The sequence below is a fragment of the Cyanistes caeruleus genome, chromosome 2 (genome assembly GCF_971803275.1).
Source record: "Cyanistes caeruleus chromosome 2, bCyaCae1.hap1.1, whole genome shotgun sequence".
NCBI lineage: Eukaryota > Metazoa > Chordata > Aves > Passeriformes > Paridae > Cyanistes > Cyanistes caeruleus.
This window is the reverse complement of record NC_141702.1, coordinates 21781439-21797035: the sequence shown is the minus strand read 5'-3', so window position 1 is coordinate 21797035 and position 15597 is coordinate 21781439. Positions and strand designations below refer to the sequence as shown.

Sequence of the window (15597 nt, the reverse complement as noted above, 5' to 3'; positions counted from 1 at the left end):
TTGTAGAGTCTTTCCTTCTCTGTGGGGCAGATTATCGGACATTTTCTGAACCATCAGCCATTTAATCAGTCAAGTCCAATTTATCTGTTTTTTATTTTGCTACTTTACTTTGCAGTTGATTTTATTTCCTTTCCATATCAGTTTTATTAAAGAGCCCCATTTTATACATATTTTTTGTGATTTTTAATGGAGAATTTATATCAACTATTTCAGTGTTGCATTTTTTACGATGTCTGCAATACAGACAGAAGTCTTGTATACACAGAAAGTTACTGTTGCTGTTCAGAGTTACATTTTCTGTTCAATACAATTTCTGTTCAATACATACTACATTTCTAAATGTTCAGTATTTTCTTTCTTAGGGGAAAATGACAATTTTTACATGTATACAGTGGCAGGAAATATCTGCCAAGTGTCATTGTCCTTTTAAAATCCTATTTATGTCTTCAAGTGATTTATATTCTTCAAAGGAGAAACGTCACAACTAGCATTGTTAGTATTAGTGCATTCATTTGACTGTGCAGTGAATAAAATCCTTTCAAAAGAAAGGGGCAAAGCTGGGTGGGCACAGGAGGGGAAGGAGGCTGCTTCTTCCTAAATGTATGTTATCCTTACTGTTATGAGAAGAACTGGCATCAGTTTCTGTTATTAGAGTTTGCCTAATGCTTTCCGTTATGATATAGTTTTCTTTTGTTTAGAACTCTGCCAGACTAAAAAGCCATACAAGATTATTTGGTTTATGTCAGCATCCAAACTTCAGGGTATTTTTTTTTTTCCTTTGATTAATTTAAGAAATTCCCATACAAATGAGACTCTTATTTCTGAGATGTGAAGTGAAAACAAACTGTTCACCAGTGCTAGAAATATGTTCTACTGAAATATTCTTCTGACTGAGCATTGTGGAGCCTGAACTAGAAATAATGGCTGTGGTGGGTTGACCTTGGCTGGATGCCAGGTGGCAACTGAACTACTCACTCCCCTCCTCAGAAAGGCAGGGGGAAGGAAATAAGATGACAGCTTACTAAAACAAAAGGAAATGGTTGCACATGCAAGCAAAGAAAATAAAGATTTTCATTTTCTGCTTCCCATGAACAAGGAATGTCTGGTCACTTCCCAGGAAAGAAGGCTTCAGCATGTGTACTGGTAGCTCCAAAGCATACATATAAATAATGGATGATGCCTCCCCTCCTTCCACACTGCCACCCTGCCTTGCCCCTTCGTCCTCCTTCCTTTTAGCCCTTATATCTGAGCAAACATCATATGGTATGGGACATCCCTTTGGTCAGCTGCCCTGGTCATATCCCCTTGCAAGGTTGTGACCACTCCCAGCCTGCTGGTGAGAAGGAGGAATGTTGGGGAGACAGCAGGGGTGCTGTGCAGTGCTGCTCAGCAGTAGCAAAACACTGGGCTGTTAACATCTTTCTAGGTAACCATACAAAGCACAGCACTATAAGATATCCATCTCAGGTAGATCCAATACAATGGCAGAGATATTACAAAGCTATTAGGGGCTGTGCCCCTGAAATTGTCCCAAATTGGCCTTTATTTTGTGAGATTTTTACAGAAGATCACATCTTTTTACATTTTTAATTTACTTTGAAGGGTTTTTTAGATTTGTGAAGTACCAGGCATTGTAATCTTAAAAAATAACACCTAAGGAAGCACTTGTAGCTCTCCACCCAGGACTACTTAAGATTCTTAGTTTCATATAAAAGTCAGCCTCCTTCATCTTGCAAAATTTGTCACACACAGGTCATTCCCAATCTCTTTACTGCATAACCAGTTGAACCACACTTTAGCCAAGTATTTTCTGAAAGATCTTTCCACTTGCTGCTTATTGAGAGTTAATAGGAAGTAAGATGATTTCTGCTTCCTTGTTCCTTGTGAGTAGCAGCACAACAGAATCAAAAGAAAAAATAAACCCCTGTATAGGTTGTTCATTTGAGTATGATTAACACCACTAGCACAGAGTTGAGAAGTTCTGTGTTTGTGCATGTGTGTATATGCACATTCTGATTTTACATTGTTCGCATCTATGCTTTTCTTTTTCTATAATATTTTAGTATCCCATCACATGCAAAACTAGAGCTTGACCATAATATGCTTATTTTATAAGTTACATTTTAGCAAAATCAACACACATAATACATAAAGGGAAAGATTTACTCCCAGAAATTAATTCTTTATAGTCATACAAAAATCAGATTAAAAGAATCACTAGCTCAGCAAATCAATATAAGGTTTTTTAAACTGCAATTCGTCAGTACTCCACAATGTTCTGAAATACTGCATGAAATTTGTTTGGCTCTACTCCATGTTTAAGCTTACTGGAAAAAAATATCTACCTTTATTTATATTAGTAGGAATTTTTAAATGCATTTTTAAAGGATCAGATGTGCGTGAAAACACATTTAGTTAGTTAGTTATTTTTTTTACAGCCTTCAGCATAAGGTAAAAAGTAGGTTCTAAGAGTTTTATTTAAAAAATAATATTTTTCTCCTGGAAGTTAAGAGTTCTCAATAAATATATCCTATTCTTTTTCTTATATGTCTTGTATAACTGTCAAAGACAAATTCAGGAGGGGAAAAAGGACAACAAAGTCAAAAAACAAAATGGCAAAAGAGCTCCAATCTGCAAGTGGTTCCATGGACCTTTCACTTAGATGCTAACCTGCCTATTTTTCTTCTAACAGCAATCACATGTGGCCATCCTGGGAATCCTGCTCATGGAATGACTAACGGCAGTGAGTTCAATTTAAACGATGTGGTAAATTTTACCTGCAACACTGGCTACTTACTTCAGGGTGCTTCTCGAGCACAGTGCCGAAGCAATGGGCAGTGGAGTAGCCCTTTACCCAACTGCCGAGGTAAGACTTTTACCCTGCCTCAAAATACTGGGATATAATTCACAAGCCTGTCCTTTAGGAACTTACTCTCAGCTTTATTTGAGTTTTTGCATTTGTGTATTGGAGATTGTTATTATTCTTATTGCTGAGTATTGGGGAAACCTAGACTTTTCAGTATTTTGCCTCAAAATTCTCTGACAGCAATCACGGGCATCTCCTATATAGGTATATAAAATGAACTTTGTATCACAAAAGTTATATTGCATCAATAAATCACGGTTGCCTGTCTAGCCTGAATTAGGCACATTTTAATACAGTTTCCATAAATGGTTGTTATGAAATTGAATATTTATGTATCAAAACATTATTAATTCTTTTGTTTCCTAGCAATACCTGCGAGATGTGAAACCTGATTTTTTACCACACACCAAAAAAAAAAAAAAAGGGATAAAGATTTAATTCCGCTTGGGTTTTTTTTAGCAAAGCCATCTGAACTTGATTCCTGGTGTGCTATGGATAAGATGGACATGTTTGTGAGATGAGAATGAAGAAAAGGTTTGTTATGAGAAAATCTGTATCAAATGTACATATTAGGAAAGGACCAAAAAAAAAAAAAAATTTAAGCATAGTCTACAATTCTGATTGAATTCTTCATCCAGATCCCAGTAGTATAATTAAGATTCGAAGTCTCTGAAGTTAGCCTGTTTTTACTCCTTACATTTTTGGCCAATGTTTTTATTTATTTTCATTATACTTTTGGCTATTGTTGCAGAATATGGAGCTAACATCTCCTCTTTGGTCTTTTCCACCAATGCCTTGATCAGACATCTAAAAACTGTTCACTAGTTTTGTGTCTTTATATTATATGCCCCAAAATAACTTCTACTGGTATAGTACCTGCTTTCTCAGTGCTGAATCCATTAAGATAATCCATTAAGATTAATGATATTGTGAAACATTTTCTTTTGAATCACTGAGGCAGACTGAATATCTTCTGACCAAATCATAGACGCAAAGTGACAAAGAAGTGAAAGGCAGGACGTGACATAAATAAGATATACTGAAAGATCTCAAAGGTCTGGGGAAAAAATTTTGAGATTCTCTATATCCTTCAGTGCCCTTTTTCTGAAGGCTTTGGAAGGAAATGTATTTTAATGGATCTAATTTACAAATGTTGTTTGTGGTCATATTCAAAGCTGGAATTATCTGGGCTCAATTATAAATGTCAATAACAGTGCTAATTTTCAAATATGTAAACCAAAAACATGCTTAAAAATGCTTAGTGTCTGGAAAGAATCTGATGGCTATGTCTGCTGTAGAACACGCAAAGAAAAAGAATGCAAAAAATTCTCCAGAAATGCAATGGTTACTAAGCTTTTCTGAATATTTTTTTTCACCAGAAAAATTTTAAAACATTTTTGTTTTAAAAACAAACAGCTTTTTGTTTTTTGTATCTTGTCTTTTATGGGCCAAAGTAAATAGCAGGCAGCAAAGTCATTCTAAGGATACAACACTGGGAGTAAAGCTCATGTATTAAGAACTTAACTTCAGCTATTGTACCTTTATTATCTCCACCTGTTGGTTTACTAAAAATCTTATTGTATTACAACTGTTGTTTCTAAGAATAATAATCATCTGTGATGATTAGCTCATCATAATGTTTCAGAGATAGCTGATGCAATTTCAGGCTCAGTGTGTGTGGAATTAGATCTTTCATTCTCATTAAGACAATAAAGAGATGGCAATTCCCTCAGTCACTACCCTCAGAATTTATTCAAGTGAGTTAACTAACATAGCAATATAATTATTGGAACAAAGAAACAAAAATTAGCAAAATGTTCCTATTTAGGTTCATGTACTTTTTTCTCTTTTATATTTTTTTCTTTTGCTAGAACTAAGTGAACAAAATTGTCTGTCTCATCTGTGAGGCATTTAAGTAAGGTTTTATTTGTTATAAACACATACTTTTAATCTTACACTGCAGCTGCAATCAGAATATTTTCTGTTTGACTGTCAGAGGCAGAGGTAGAACAGCTTTACTGAAGTTCTACCCCATTTATAAGCTGAGTTACTCAGCTATTTACTTTAAACTCCATTACATTTACTAAAAGGAAAGCAAATAGAAATGAAAGCAAGGAAAAACAGTGCAAAGACCGAGAAGATTTTTAAAGAAGAACATAAGAATTAGGTTGCTTACAGTTACTACAGCATTATTTCAGTTGTCTCTCCTGTCTACTTTTGTTGACCTTTTTAAATTTATTCACATGAATTTGAGTTTGATTCAGGCCAATTTATGGTCTGAAACCTTGTTTAGGGAGATTAGTTTTCTGAAAGGAGTGAGTATTGTAGAAGCAACTCTGCCAAGGTCCATTGAGAATGGTAAGTATCCACGGTTGAGTATCTACAGTTTTGTCTATTCTCATGAAGGTGGTGTGAAGCTGGACTTTTGCCATTCACTCAGTGTTTCTTCATTCTTCACTTAGTATTTTTTTCTCTATAGAAGCATGTATTTTTCAGTGACTGTTTTATATCTCTTCCATCATAAACTGCAAGGATCCTCCTAATTTCATCACCCTCTCCGTGCACCCTGCTAAAAGCTGGAGCGTTTTTCTGCTAATTGTGATAACACTGTAACTGCTCACATCTGTGACCGAGTTTAACTGATTGAAATGATTTGAATAAGTTGTCATGAAGTTTACAATTTGTCCAAGAAACCTCTTGTTCTGGAGAGGAATATGCTGTCTAAAGTAACAATAACTGTTTCAAATGTATTTGTGCACCAGAAGATATTTAGTTGTATTGTAAAGGGAATATTCAATATCCACTTCAGCTAAAGCACATCCATGTTAGAGTAGTTCTATACCATTCTCCTATCACAAGCATCTCTGATCTAGAAATGTGGGAGATTCTTATTTCAATTATATGAAGATATAAAGTGTTTTAATACAATTTCCTTGATAATTGGTATTATTTTAGGTTAGGGTGGTGGGTTGACCTTGCAGTTAGTATGTAGCAGTTACTCTCTGCTGTTCCTACTTGCTTCCTTGGCCTGTGTTCTCCACAGGCTGCAGAGAGTATCTACTCCTTCATGCACTGCCTTCTCCTCTAAACTCAATGTTGCCTTTTTTACTTCTCACTAGTGTGTGTGTGTGTGTGTGTGTGTGTGTGTGTGTGTATGGCCTCCTCCCTCTGGTGTATTTGGCTCTTTCCTAAATATATACTCTGAGAAACAAACTTTTCTCATGGCTTACCTCTGATTGGAAGAGAGACTGAGAGTTGGGGTTTTTCAGCTTAGGGAAGAGAAGGCTCAGGGGAACGTTGCTTATCACCGATGCTTATCTAAGGGGCAGTGTTAAAAAAGAGGGCCAAACTCCTCTAGTTGTGCTCACTGAAAGTACATGATGCAAAGGGTACAAAATCAAACATAAGAAAAAGCATTTAAAATGTGGTGGTGGTAAAACACCTGAATATTTTCCCAGAGGCATTGTGGATTTTCCACTCTTGTAGCTATTCAAAACCTAACTGGGAAAAGCCCTGGGCCAATGTTTAGTTGTCACTTCCAAGTTCAAGCAATCTTGTATACAGTTTATGACTAAAGACTATATATATACACCAACTATATTCCTATACCAAATTTGGTCTTAATGAATTGATTAGAACTTACCTAAAGAAGTAATAGCACTTCTTCTGGCATAAGCCTTTACTTCTAAAATTGTCTAATGGGTGGAAAACATTTGTTTTAAAGTTCATTGTTAGCAATGAATTATGAATATTTTTGCAAAGAAAGTAAATCTTCCAGCTCTTTAAATATCCCACTGGGAAAGGATTGATTCCTGGCAAACATGTATCATTTAATTCAATGGAGATTTTACATATGACCTTTCTTTCAAACTTTGGTTGAGTTCACTTGACTAAATAACAAACTTGGCTGCATTTGGCTGTACAGGAAATACTACAAATTTAAGATTGCTGCTTGAAGCCATTTCAAAAGTTATTTTATTATTTTATTTTTTTTTATTTTGTTTTGTTTGGTGTTTTTTATTTGTTTTTTTTTGAAACTGAACTGTTATTTATGTATAGGGAAACCTTGATATTTTTGAAAAATAAAGCTGGGACAGTTCTTAGGAACCCTTTTGCAATGATACATGGCTTCTGTCTGCTGTGTCAATAGCAGGTTAACTAAGTAATCAGTGACAGGAAATTTAGTAAGGAAATGAAATGAGGGTTTTCATCTAAGAAAAAAGTAATGCACACAAAAGATCATATTTGCTATTTAAGAACCATATGATAAAAACTTGTATTAAAAAAAGAACTTTAATAATGTTCATATATCCTAAATGCACTGCAAACACTGAATTGCTTTGCAATGATGTTTCCCCCTACTCCAGAATGCTTTTGTCTCTTCTGGTTACCTGTTTTGGCTCAGCAAGTTAAATCTATTATCTTTTAAAATCGACATATTTTTTAGTATTTGATTTGGACCTGTGTTCTGAGATAATGTATTTCTTAAAATACCCATGCCTTGGAAAAACTATTTTCCCACTGGTTCTGTCACAAGTAGAAACATGGCATGTTGTGATGTTCAGATACTTTGTGAGATAGAAGCCTTAAATTTTTTGAGCTATTTAAACATTAGTATCTGTTTCAAAATTTGTATTTAATCCTTTTGGTGTATTTAGTATTTTCTAAAGACTGGTGAGAACCTTTTCTGGAATGTGATGGTCTCTGAAGTGTGATTTTAAATTCATTATTTGTAATTCTCTACATAGACTCTATCTTTACTCTCATTTATTTGATAAAAGAACAGGTCCGGTAGTTGGTTTACTTGCCTTTAAACCAGAACCAAATGGCATCAGAAAAATTACAATACCCAGGTCTTTATTCTCTACTGCAAACCTGCCTGAGTAGAGCTTGGATGTGCTACCCCAGAAGTAGTTATGACTATATTAAATCCTAAGCCAAGTATGTTCACTGGATTTATTTTCCATTAGCAGTTTGGAACCACTTTCTTTAGTCTTTGGAAGCACAGAAGGCCAATCTCCATGCTTTCTACTTTTCATAATAACTCCTAACCACCAAAATGAGAACTGAATCAAATGATCTCATCAGGGCTCTGCACTCCTGATTACTCTGCAGGTCATCTTTCCATACATTTTGCCTGAAGAAAGAATTGCCATATTAGCCATCACTCTTTCTGCCTGTATTAAGGCAGACTCATATTTGTTATCTATACCAGTAAAAGTGGATATATTTTGCTACTTTTTCCTTCAGAATTCCTTTTATCTTTTTATAAATTAGATTATAAAAGCTTTTCTCCTGTTAGAAACATGTTTATTAAGACCAAAAACATTTTGATGGGAAGATCCATTTGGCAAAGTTGCAGAGGTTTGAGTTATCTCATATTTTCCAGTCTGTATCAGTAAGTCCAGGCTATTTGTTAGTAATAAAGAATTCAGGTTTCTATTTATTTATACTGTATTTGTGCTGAATTTCTAACTTGAAAGGTTTATCTTTCTTTATCTCATTGCTCATATATTCTTGAGAAGTTTAATTAAGCCTCTATGTCATATCAGGAATCTGGTTTCTACAAAGAATTGCTAATTTTATCGTGTTCTCTTTAGTGGCTATGTCATTTGAACCATTGGTAATATACTCCACTCCACTGACAAGAAAAATAACCTTTCTCATAGCAGCTGATTAAAAGGTGGGGAAGAGTGAGAAGAGAGTGAGACTGGTGACCAATTCTTCTCATCTAAAGATAAAGCAGCTCTGAAATTAAGCAGTTTTCCATCTATGGTGGAGTTGAGTATTCATATAAGCTGAGAAATGCATTGTGTTCAGTTTTGATATTCCCAAGTCAGAGGCCTTTACTGTGACTTATTTATACTTAAATGTCAGATATACCTAATCTGTTTGTATTGATAGCATGTTGAAATTCTTCAGAAGAATAAGTTGCACTTGAGTAAGTTTCCTATATATAATGAGGTGAGATACCATGGGAGATGCCATAGGGTATCTGAGATATTTATCTGATCTGGCAGAGGTGCCCCTCTCTGGAGGGAAGCCAGTCTGGTGGTCAGGCAAGAGCAATTCAAAAGGTAGTAGAAACATCTGTTGAGGCAGCAGAAGAGTTCCTCATCCAGGTGAAAAACAATGCCCAGATTAAAAAGGAGTCTGAAGAGAAAGACTCTAAGTCATGATACTGGAGTTTGTACTAGCCTGACAAAAGCTATTGTGTTAATACTACTTGTACATAGATGCCCAAAAATGAATTTTGCATACACAAAGAAAAAATAAATTTGCATACACAGAGAAAAATAAAAGGTAAATACTTTATCTTTCTGGTCAATTTGCTATTGTAACAGCTGGCAAAATCTAAGAAGTTTTCATTCTTGTTTATTGTTGACTTTGCACTGACTTTTACTAAATTTCCATTCACTGTCAATTTTGTCATCATGTTTTCACTAGCAGAGCCTTCTTTCTTTTTATAGAGAGCATTTTTAAAAACTTTTCATAAAAACAGAGTGAATTCCCTACTCTTCATTCACTCTAGAGTGTATGTCCCTAAACATATTATAAATACCAACATTAATGCAATACTTTTCACATAAAAAAAGTTTTAAAATACTCTTGATGAGATATGAAAGTTTATAAAAGAAGCTTGTTTCTGTCAAGAAAAAAAAAAAAAAAAAGGAGGGAGTGAGAGCAAGAAACGAATACTGTGAATGATGTACTTTTTGATGATCATTCAACTTTTTAAGAGAAAGCTGCCCTAGAGGACTCTGACATGGTCTTTTAACTTCTTTGTCCTCAAGGGCTTCAATCTCCTCAGCGTGCGGTTCCAAAGTTATCAGGGCAGACTTGGAGTATTCTTCAGCTTTTCTCAGAAGGCTAAACCAAGACTGACAGAATTCATTTCTCATGCAACTCTTGACAGGTGTCATTGAGAGAAAGCAATCTCCGTCTACTCTCACTGTGATTTACAATTGAGTCCCCAGGGTGAAAGGCAATTGGGGAAAATACTGCCTTAGTTCTGTATGCCAGCCAACTCAAATTCTTTTCTAAAGTACTCCTTACTGCAGCCCTTCTTAGCAACAGCACACTTGTGTATATATTTAAAAACTGATAGCTGATCTTAAGTGGCACTGCAGGCATAATTGTAGTTCCTTTTTAACTTGAGGGAATGTATTCTCTTGCATAATCATTTGATAAGGCTTCATGTATGATGCAAGAATTTTGTTCACATAGCACATGCTTAAATTATACATTTGGTGGCTGTTTTGTATTTCATTCATCACTGAGCTGTCTGAACAGATACTACTGGTATTGAAGTGAAATTCTGTATCACACAGAAAAATGGATACTTTGGGACTGCAATATATTCCTTGAACATTACATATTTCTGGTCTGCATGGAGAATTAACTTTTTATGTTCTACCTATTGACTTGCAAAAAATAGTTCAGGTAAAATTGCTTTTGGGTAGCTTTGGGCCAGCATATCTTCATGAAACAAAGTTCCTTTTAATTTCTAATACTGACTTTCCATAAGCAAACTTAGCACAATTACCCATTTAACCAAAGATTTAATTTTAAGCAGTTATATTTGTTTGGGTTTTTTTTTAATGTTATAATCTCAATATCACTAAAAAAGGGACAGCTCTTGTGAAGGCTGGTTAAAAATTAAACCTAGAGAAAGAATTGAGTAATCCATAGGATGAGAAGAATATTTGAAAATTATTATATTCAAGAATCTACAAACTCTTCAATAAATGCAAGGATTTTGAAACACACATCAGATTTTTCTTCTGTTTCAACAGAACATTCTGAGATTAAAATTGAAATAATTTGAACTATTAATTTCAATATTCTCTTTCAACTAATCTTGTGCATATTTGAGTTCAATAGAAATTATTTTCTTTAAATAGCAGTGAAAAATAAGCACTTTTACGTTTTTCTTTTTAACAAATTCTAAAATGGCATTTCACTGTTTATTTTACTGCTTTTTCCTTTACACAATTTTTATCTGTACAGTATTTCACTGTTTGTCACTTTGATCTAGAAATAGAATAAATATTCAATATTACTAGTTAAATAATGATACTTTCTGATATTCTGGAGTTCCCACAACTCCCAGATGAGATTTCTATGTGACTGATAGTCTATGATGCCATGACAAGTTGTTATGACAATTTGCAACAAAACCCAAAACCAAACAAATAAACAAACAAAAAACCCAAAACAAACATACCCGAAACCCCCTAAACCACCAAACAAAACCACCCAAAAATTGCACCAGAAAATCAGCTAAAAATATAGATTGTATGGAGGAAGATTATTTTGACATCATAAGAAACTTAATCTGATAAACAGAATGAAACTTGTCCTATATCTTGGGAAAAAGTAGTATGTGTCCTCATGCAAATTTCCACTATTCTTATGTATTCATTAATGAAATTTTACTGTAAAAGTATTTCCTGTTTAAGCTGTGTAAGCCCAGTTTTTAGTGCTATATTCCTGAGCTAAAACAAACTTGGATAATATTGAATGAAGGCTGCTAAACATGCATCTGTACTGTGGATCTCTGTGAGTACAGCAAGAAATCCTATTTGTACCAGGATATATAGAAAAATTTTAAATATGATTGCTATATTGATAAACTGATATTAATTCACGTGTGGACTATTGGCAGAGGAATGTAATTATTATTTTTCCACGGGATTTTGCATATATTTTTACAGCCATAAAGCACAATTCCATCTTTTTTTAATCCATATCGTTTAAGGGAAGAGCTGCTCTTATAAGTGTAGTTGCTAGATCAGGTAGGTATCAGTGAAAAGGAAAAGTGTTATTTTGCCACGGTTACATTTGGATATGCAAAGTGTATCATTTCATTTCAAAGTGGTGTACTGATTAGAATATGGATATAGGTCTCAAGAAGACTTAATTCTGTTCTGTACCACTGTAAATATTCAATACAACCTTGGACTTCATTTTTTGATATGATGGATCACAATAGTGGTATTGTGTAATTGTGAGGCTAGGAATCAAATTACCATAAAAATAGTTTTTGCAAAATAGAAAGATTTTGAAATATTTACTTCTGTGTTTGAAATTAAATTTATCTATATTTTTAAATTAAACAGTGCCTGGCATGGGAGCTGAATTGCTCCTACTTATTTAGATGGTTTTTAATTTGAACCAAGTGTCACATTCACAGGAACTGTTTGGAGCATGGCTCAGGGATTAGTATGGACAGGACGATCTTTATGAGCATTTTAAAGAAATTCACCTTGTTCCAGAGGGTAGCAGTGTACAATGGCATAGACTGAGCCACCATCTACTAGCCTCATGCCAGAAAACAAGTGCTGGCTTTCTTTAATCCACATTGGTACAGATGTGTATTCAAATGTTTAGGAATTTGTATACATTTATGTAGAAAAATTAAGGATGTTTTTGTACAAGGCAAACAATAACTATGCAGAGGATTTGGGCTGGTTCCAAAATCAGAAACTTAACAGCATCATTGCCCCAGCACTACACTGTGTCTGCTTGCCTAGGCAGCAGGGTTAATTAGGATGCAGCATGTGCTGCTTCTGGGAACTGTGCTAGTTTCTGTAAGAAAGGATTGTATTATGAGTACAGGCATACGAGTTCCTTCAGATCTAGCTTAATGTTTTGGTGAGGCATCCTGTCAGTGGACTGTGCATTTAAAAGACTTTCACATGTGTCCCTGTTCTACAATGATAGTTCTATTGCAGGTGCAAGAATTAGACTTAGCTGACAATGATGAGTAACCATGGAAAAAAAGCAGTAACAAAGAATGTGTCATGTAAAAGAAAAAAGCATTTTCTCTTGATAATACTCTTAAACAGAGATCCCCTGAAGAAAGAATTTTTGGAGTTGTTCAAAGCAAGTACAGAGACACAGACTTACACACCCAAACCTTTCACAGCATTCAAAGAGCAGTGAGGTATTAGGACTTGATATTTTTCCCCATCTTATGGGACAGAAAAAAAAAGATGCATTAGTTTCTGTCAATGAAATCTCATGTAAACACATATTTATTTAACCTGCATATATCTGATTTCAGCATAAAATATTATGGTTATAATACCATGTTTAAATAAAAGTTGTTAGCATGAAATATAAGCTAAACTACATAACGTAAGCTGAATGTAACTTCTCTTGTGAATTATTTCATGGGATTCATCATAAAACAAATAGGAATAATTTCAGTTAGGAGACTCAAAAGTATTATTACTGCTCAGGAATAATAAAAAAAAAGGACCTCTTTCATTGAAGACCATCATTCTACATAGTATTTTCTAATGCTTTGTGTGCATCATTCCAATACATAATTTTAAAAAGATATTTGACTTTTCTATGTAATTGTATTTTCTGTGTTTTTAATAAAAATTGGTACATGAAAAATGGGTTTCTTTTATGTATAATAAAACTTAAGCTTTTGAATAAAAGCTGTTCAGGAATATAAAGCAGTCCATTAGAGACTATGTATATCTTACCTCTAAAATGATAACCTTATCTATATTCTTCTCCACTGATTTCTTTTTCATGAAAATTGATTTTAACTAGATGACATACTTGAAAGATGACATACTTCACATGAAAATTATGTAGAAGACCAAATTGAGCCTTCCAAGGGAATGATAAAGAACTCCTCAAATTTCTCTTTCATCTATGAACCACTTGTACACTTGATAATATGTATCTTGTCCAAGACTATTAAAAGAACTGGAGTAAATTTGTAGTATTACTTTCAAAGCAAAAAGATCTAGAGTCTTACTTAGGAGTCAATATTTCTGATATTTAAGTCAAATAAAATGCAGAAAGGAACCATAGGTGAACCACAGTTGCAAGCAGCTAGTGAAGTAATAAGAATCATTGCTACACTTATGATATTGCTGTTGTGCATCAGCGATGAACGCTGTTTGTCTTACAGTGGTGAACTGTTCTGATCCCGGCTTTGTGGAGAATGCAATTCGTCACGGGCAGCAGAATTATCCTGAAAGTTTCAAATATGGAACAAGCGTGGCATACCATTGCAAGAAGGGCTTTTATCTCTTGGGATCATCTGCACTGACCTGTAAAGCTAATGGGTTATGGGATAGATCATTACCAAAGTGTTTGTGTAAGTATTCATTTGGTTGAATTAGTATTAAAGGGTTGTGCCTGATTTTAAGTCATGATAGAAAAAAGAAGTGTAGCCATCTATTAAGGAACAAAGTGGACTTTAAGATCAATACATTGAAAATTGTACATCTCAGTAAGAAAACATTAAGACAAGATATCATGCAACTTACCATTATTAAAAATGTGTTTCCAGGGAACTGCGGAACTATTGTTTCAAATGCCAGAAAGTCAACATTCATTTCCCCTTTCAGTGAATTGTTAGGATATCTGGAAACACCTAGGGAAATCTAAAATTACTATTTATTTGTTATAATTTAGAATGGTAGTCTTAGACCATTAATGCCTATATCAGATATTTCTATTTTTTTCTGTCTCATTGTAATGTATATGTGAGAACAAATCTGTGAAATGTTTTGAGAAAAATTTTGCTCAGGAGGGTCTTTTCATAATATCACTTCGTATTTCCTCCATTACCTTCTCCTCAGAGGGAGGAAATCTTCTGGTGTTTTTTATGATCAGCAAGTTTCATATCTTTCCAAAATAACAATTTTCCTGAGTTTAATTTCCATTGAGATATTTTCCTTCTCTGATCACTATTAATTTGCTGACATGATTTCTGATTTGCAATGCAATTATAAGAAGTAGTAAATGAAATTAAAGTATATTTTAATTTGAAACATATTAGATGTTTTAAAAGTTTTTTTGCTTTACGGAATACAATTTTTTTACTATGATTATTTATTTAATGGATTTACATTATATACACTTATATTATAAAAAATATCACTAGGCTGGTGACTTTATTTCTTTATTATCCTTTTCATACTGCTATGTACCCAATATTCAGATGACCTAAGCAGTTTGGTTTTGTTTGTTTGTTTTTTTTTCATAACAATCTGTGCTTTCAATGTCTGTCAATAAAAACTATAACCAGAAAAAGTGTGTTCACTCACATTTCAGTAGTAAAATAATTAGGGGAAATACACAATTTTAAATACAAATAGCTGCATGTTTTTTGGTTTTTTTTGGTTTGGCAAGAATATTTACTGGTTTAAGCATGTTCCTTACTTCTTGTATCTCAGAATAATAAATATGATTTAAAATTATAGAAATCATCAGTAATACATGTTTTTCTTGCTCATTCTAGTTCATCACATTGCTATAATAATATTACAGAATAAATATTTTATTTCATTATGCTGCTTAAACTGTACCTAGTTGTAGATAGGAGAAAGCTACTTACACTATCATATCTACAGTCTATAAGCACATTACAAATAGCCTTATTTGATGTCTTCCTTCCTATTGCTAACCAAAATAAGGTGTACTATTTGTAGGGAAGGATCATGAAAAGAAATTAATGAGGAAAGAAATCTATAGCTTTTTAGAGAAAGGCTAAACTGGATAGAATAGTTTTATACATAGTTTTGTGTTTAATCTTACAAATGACCAGTAAATAATTTATAGCAACAAGAACACTGAAGGTATGTAAGAGCTGAAATACAGACAGACATATATTTTGTGGAACCAGCCTTGTATTTAAAGGCTATAAGAGATTTTTTCTGTGCTATGAAAACATTTCATAATGTGGTGTTCTTTCT

At 33.8% G+C, this 15597-nt stretch overlaps 1 protein-coding gene across 4 annotated transcripts in view; it reads left to right on the top strand.

Moving 5' to 3' along the window:
• Window positions 1-15597, top strand: part of CSMD1 (CUB and Sushi multiple domains 1) — a 1072055-nt gene that overhangs the window by 1020538 nt on the left and 35920 nt on the right. For all 4 annotated transcript variants that reach the window (XM_086876027.1, XM_086876026.1, XM_086876028.1 and 1 more), the window contains exons 54-55: window positions 2693-2866; window positions 13806-13994. In XM_086876027.1, the coding sequence (XP_086732153.1) occupies window positions 2693-2866; window positions 13806-13994 (363 nt within the window). The remainder of the gene's footprint in view (window positions 1-2692; window positions 2867-13805; window positions 13995-15597) is intronic.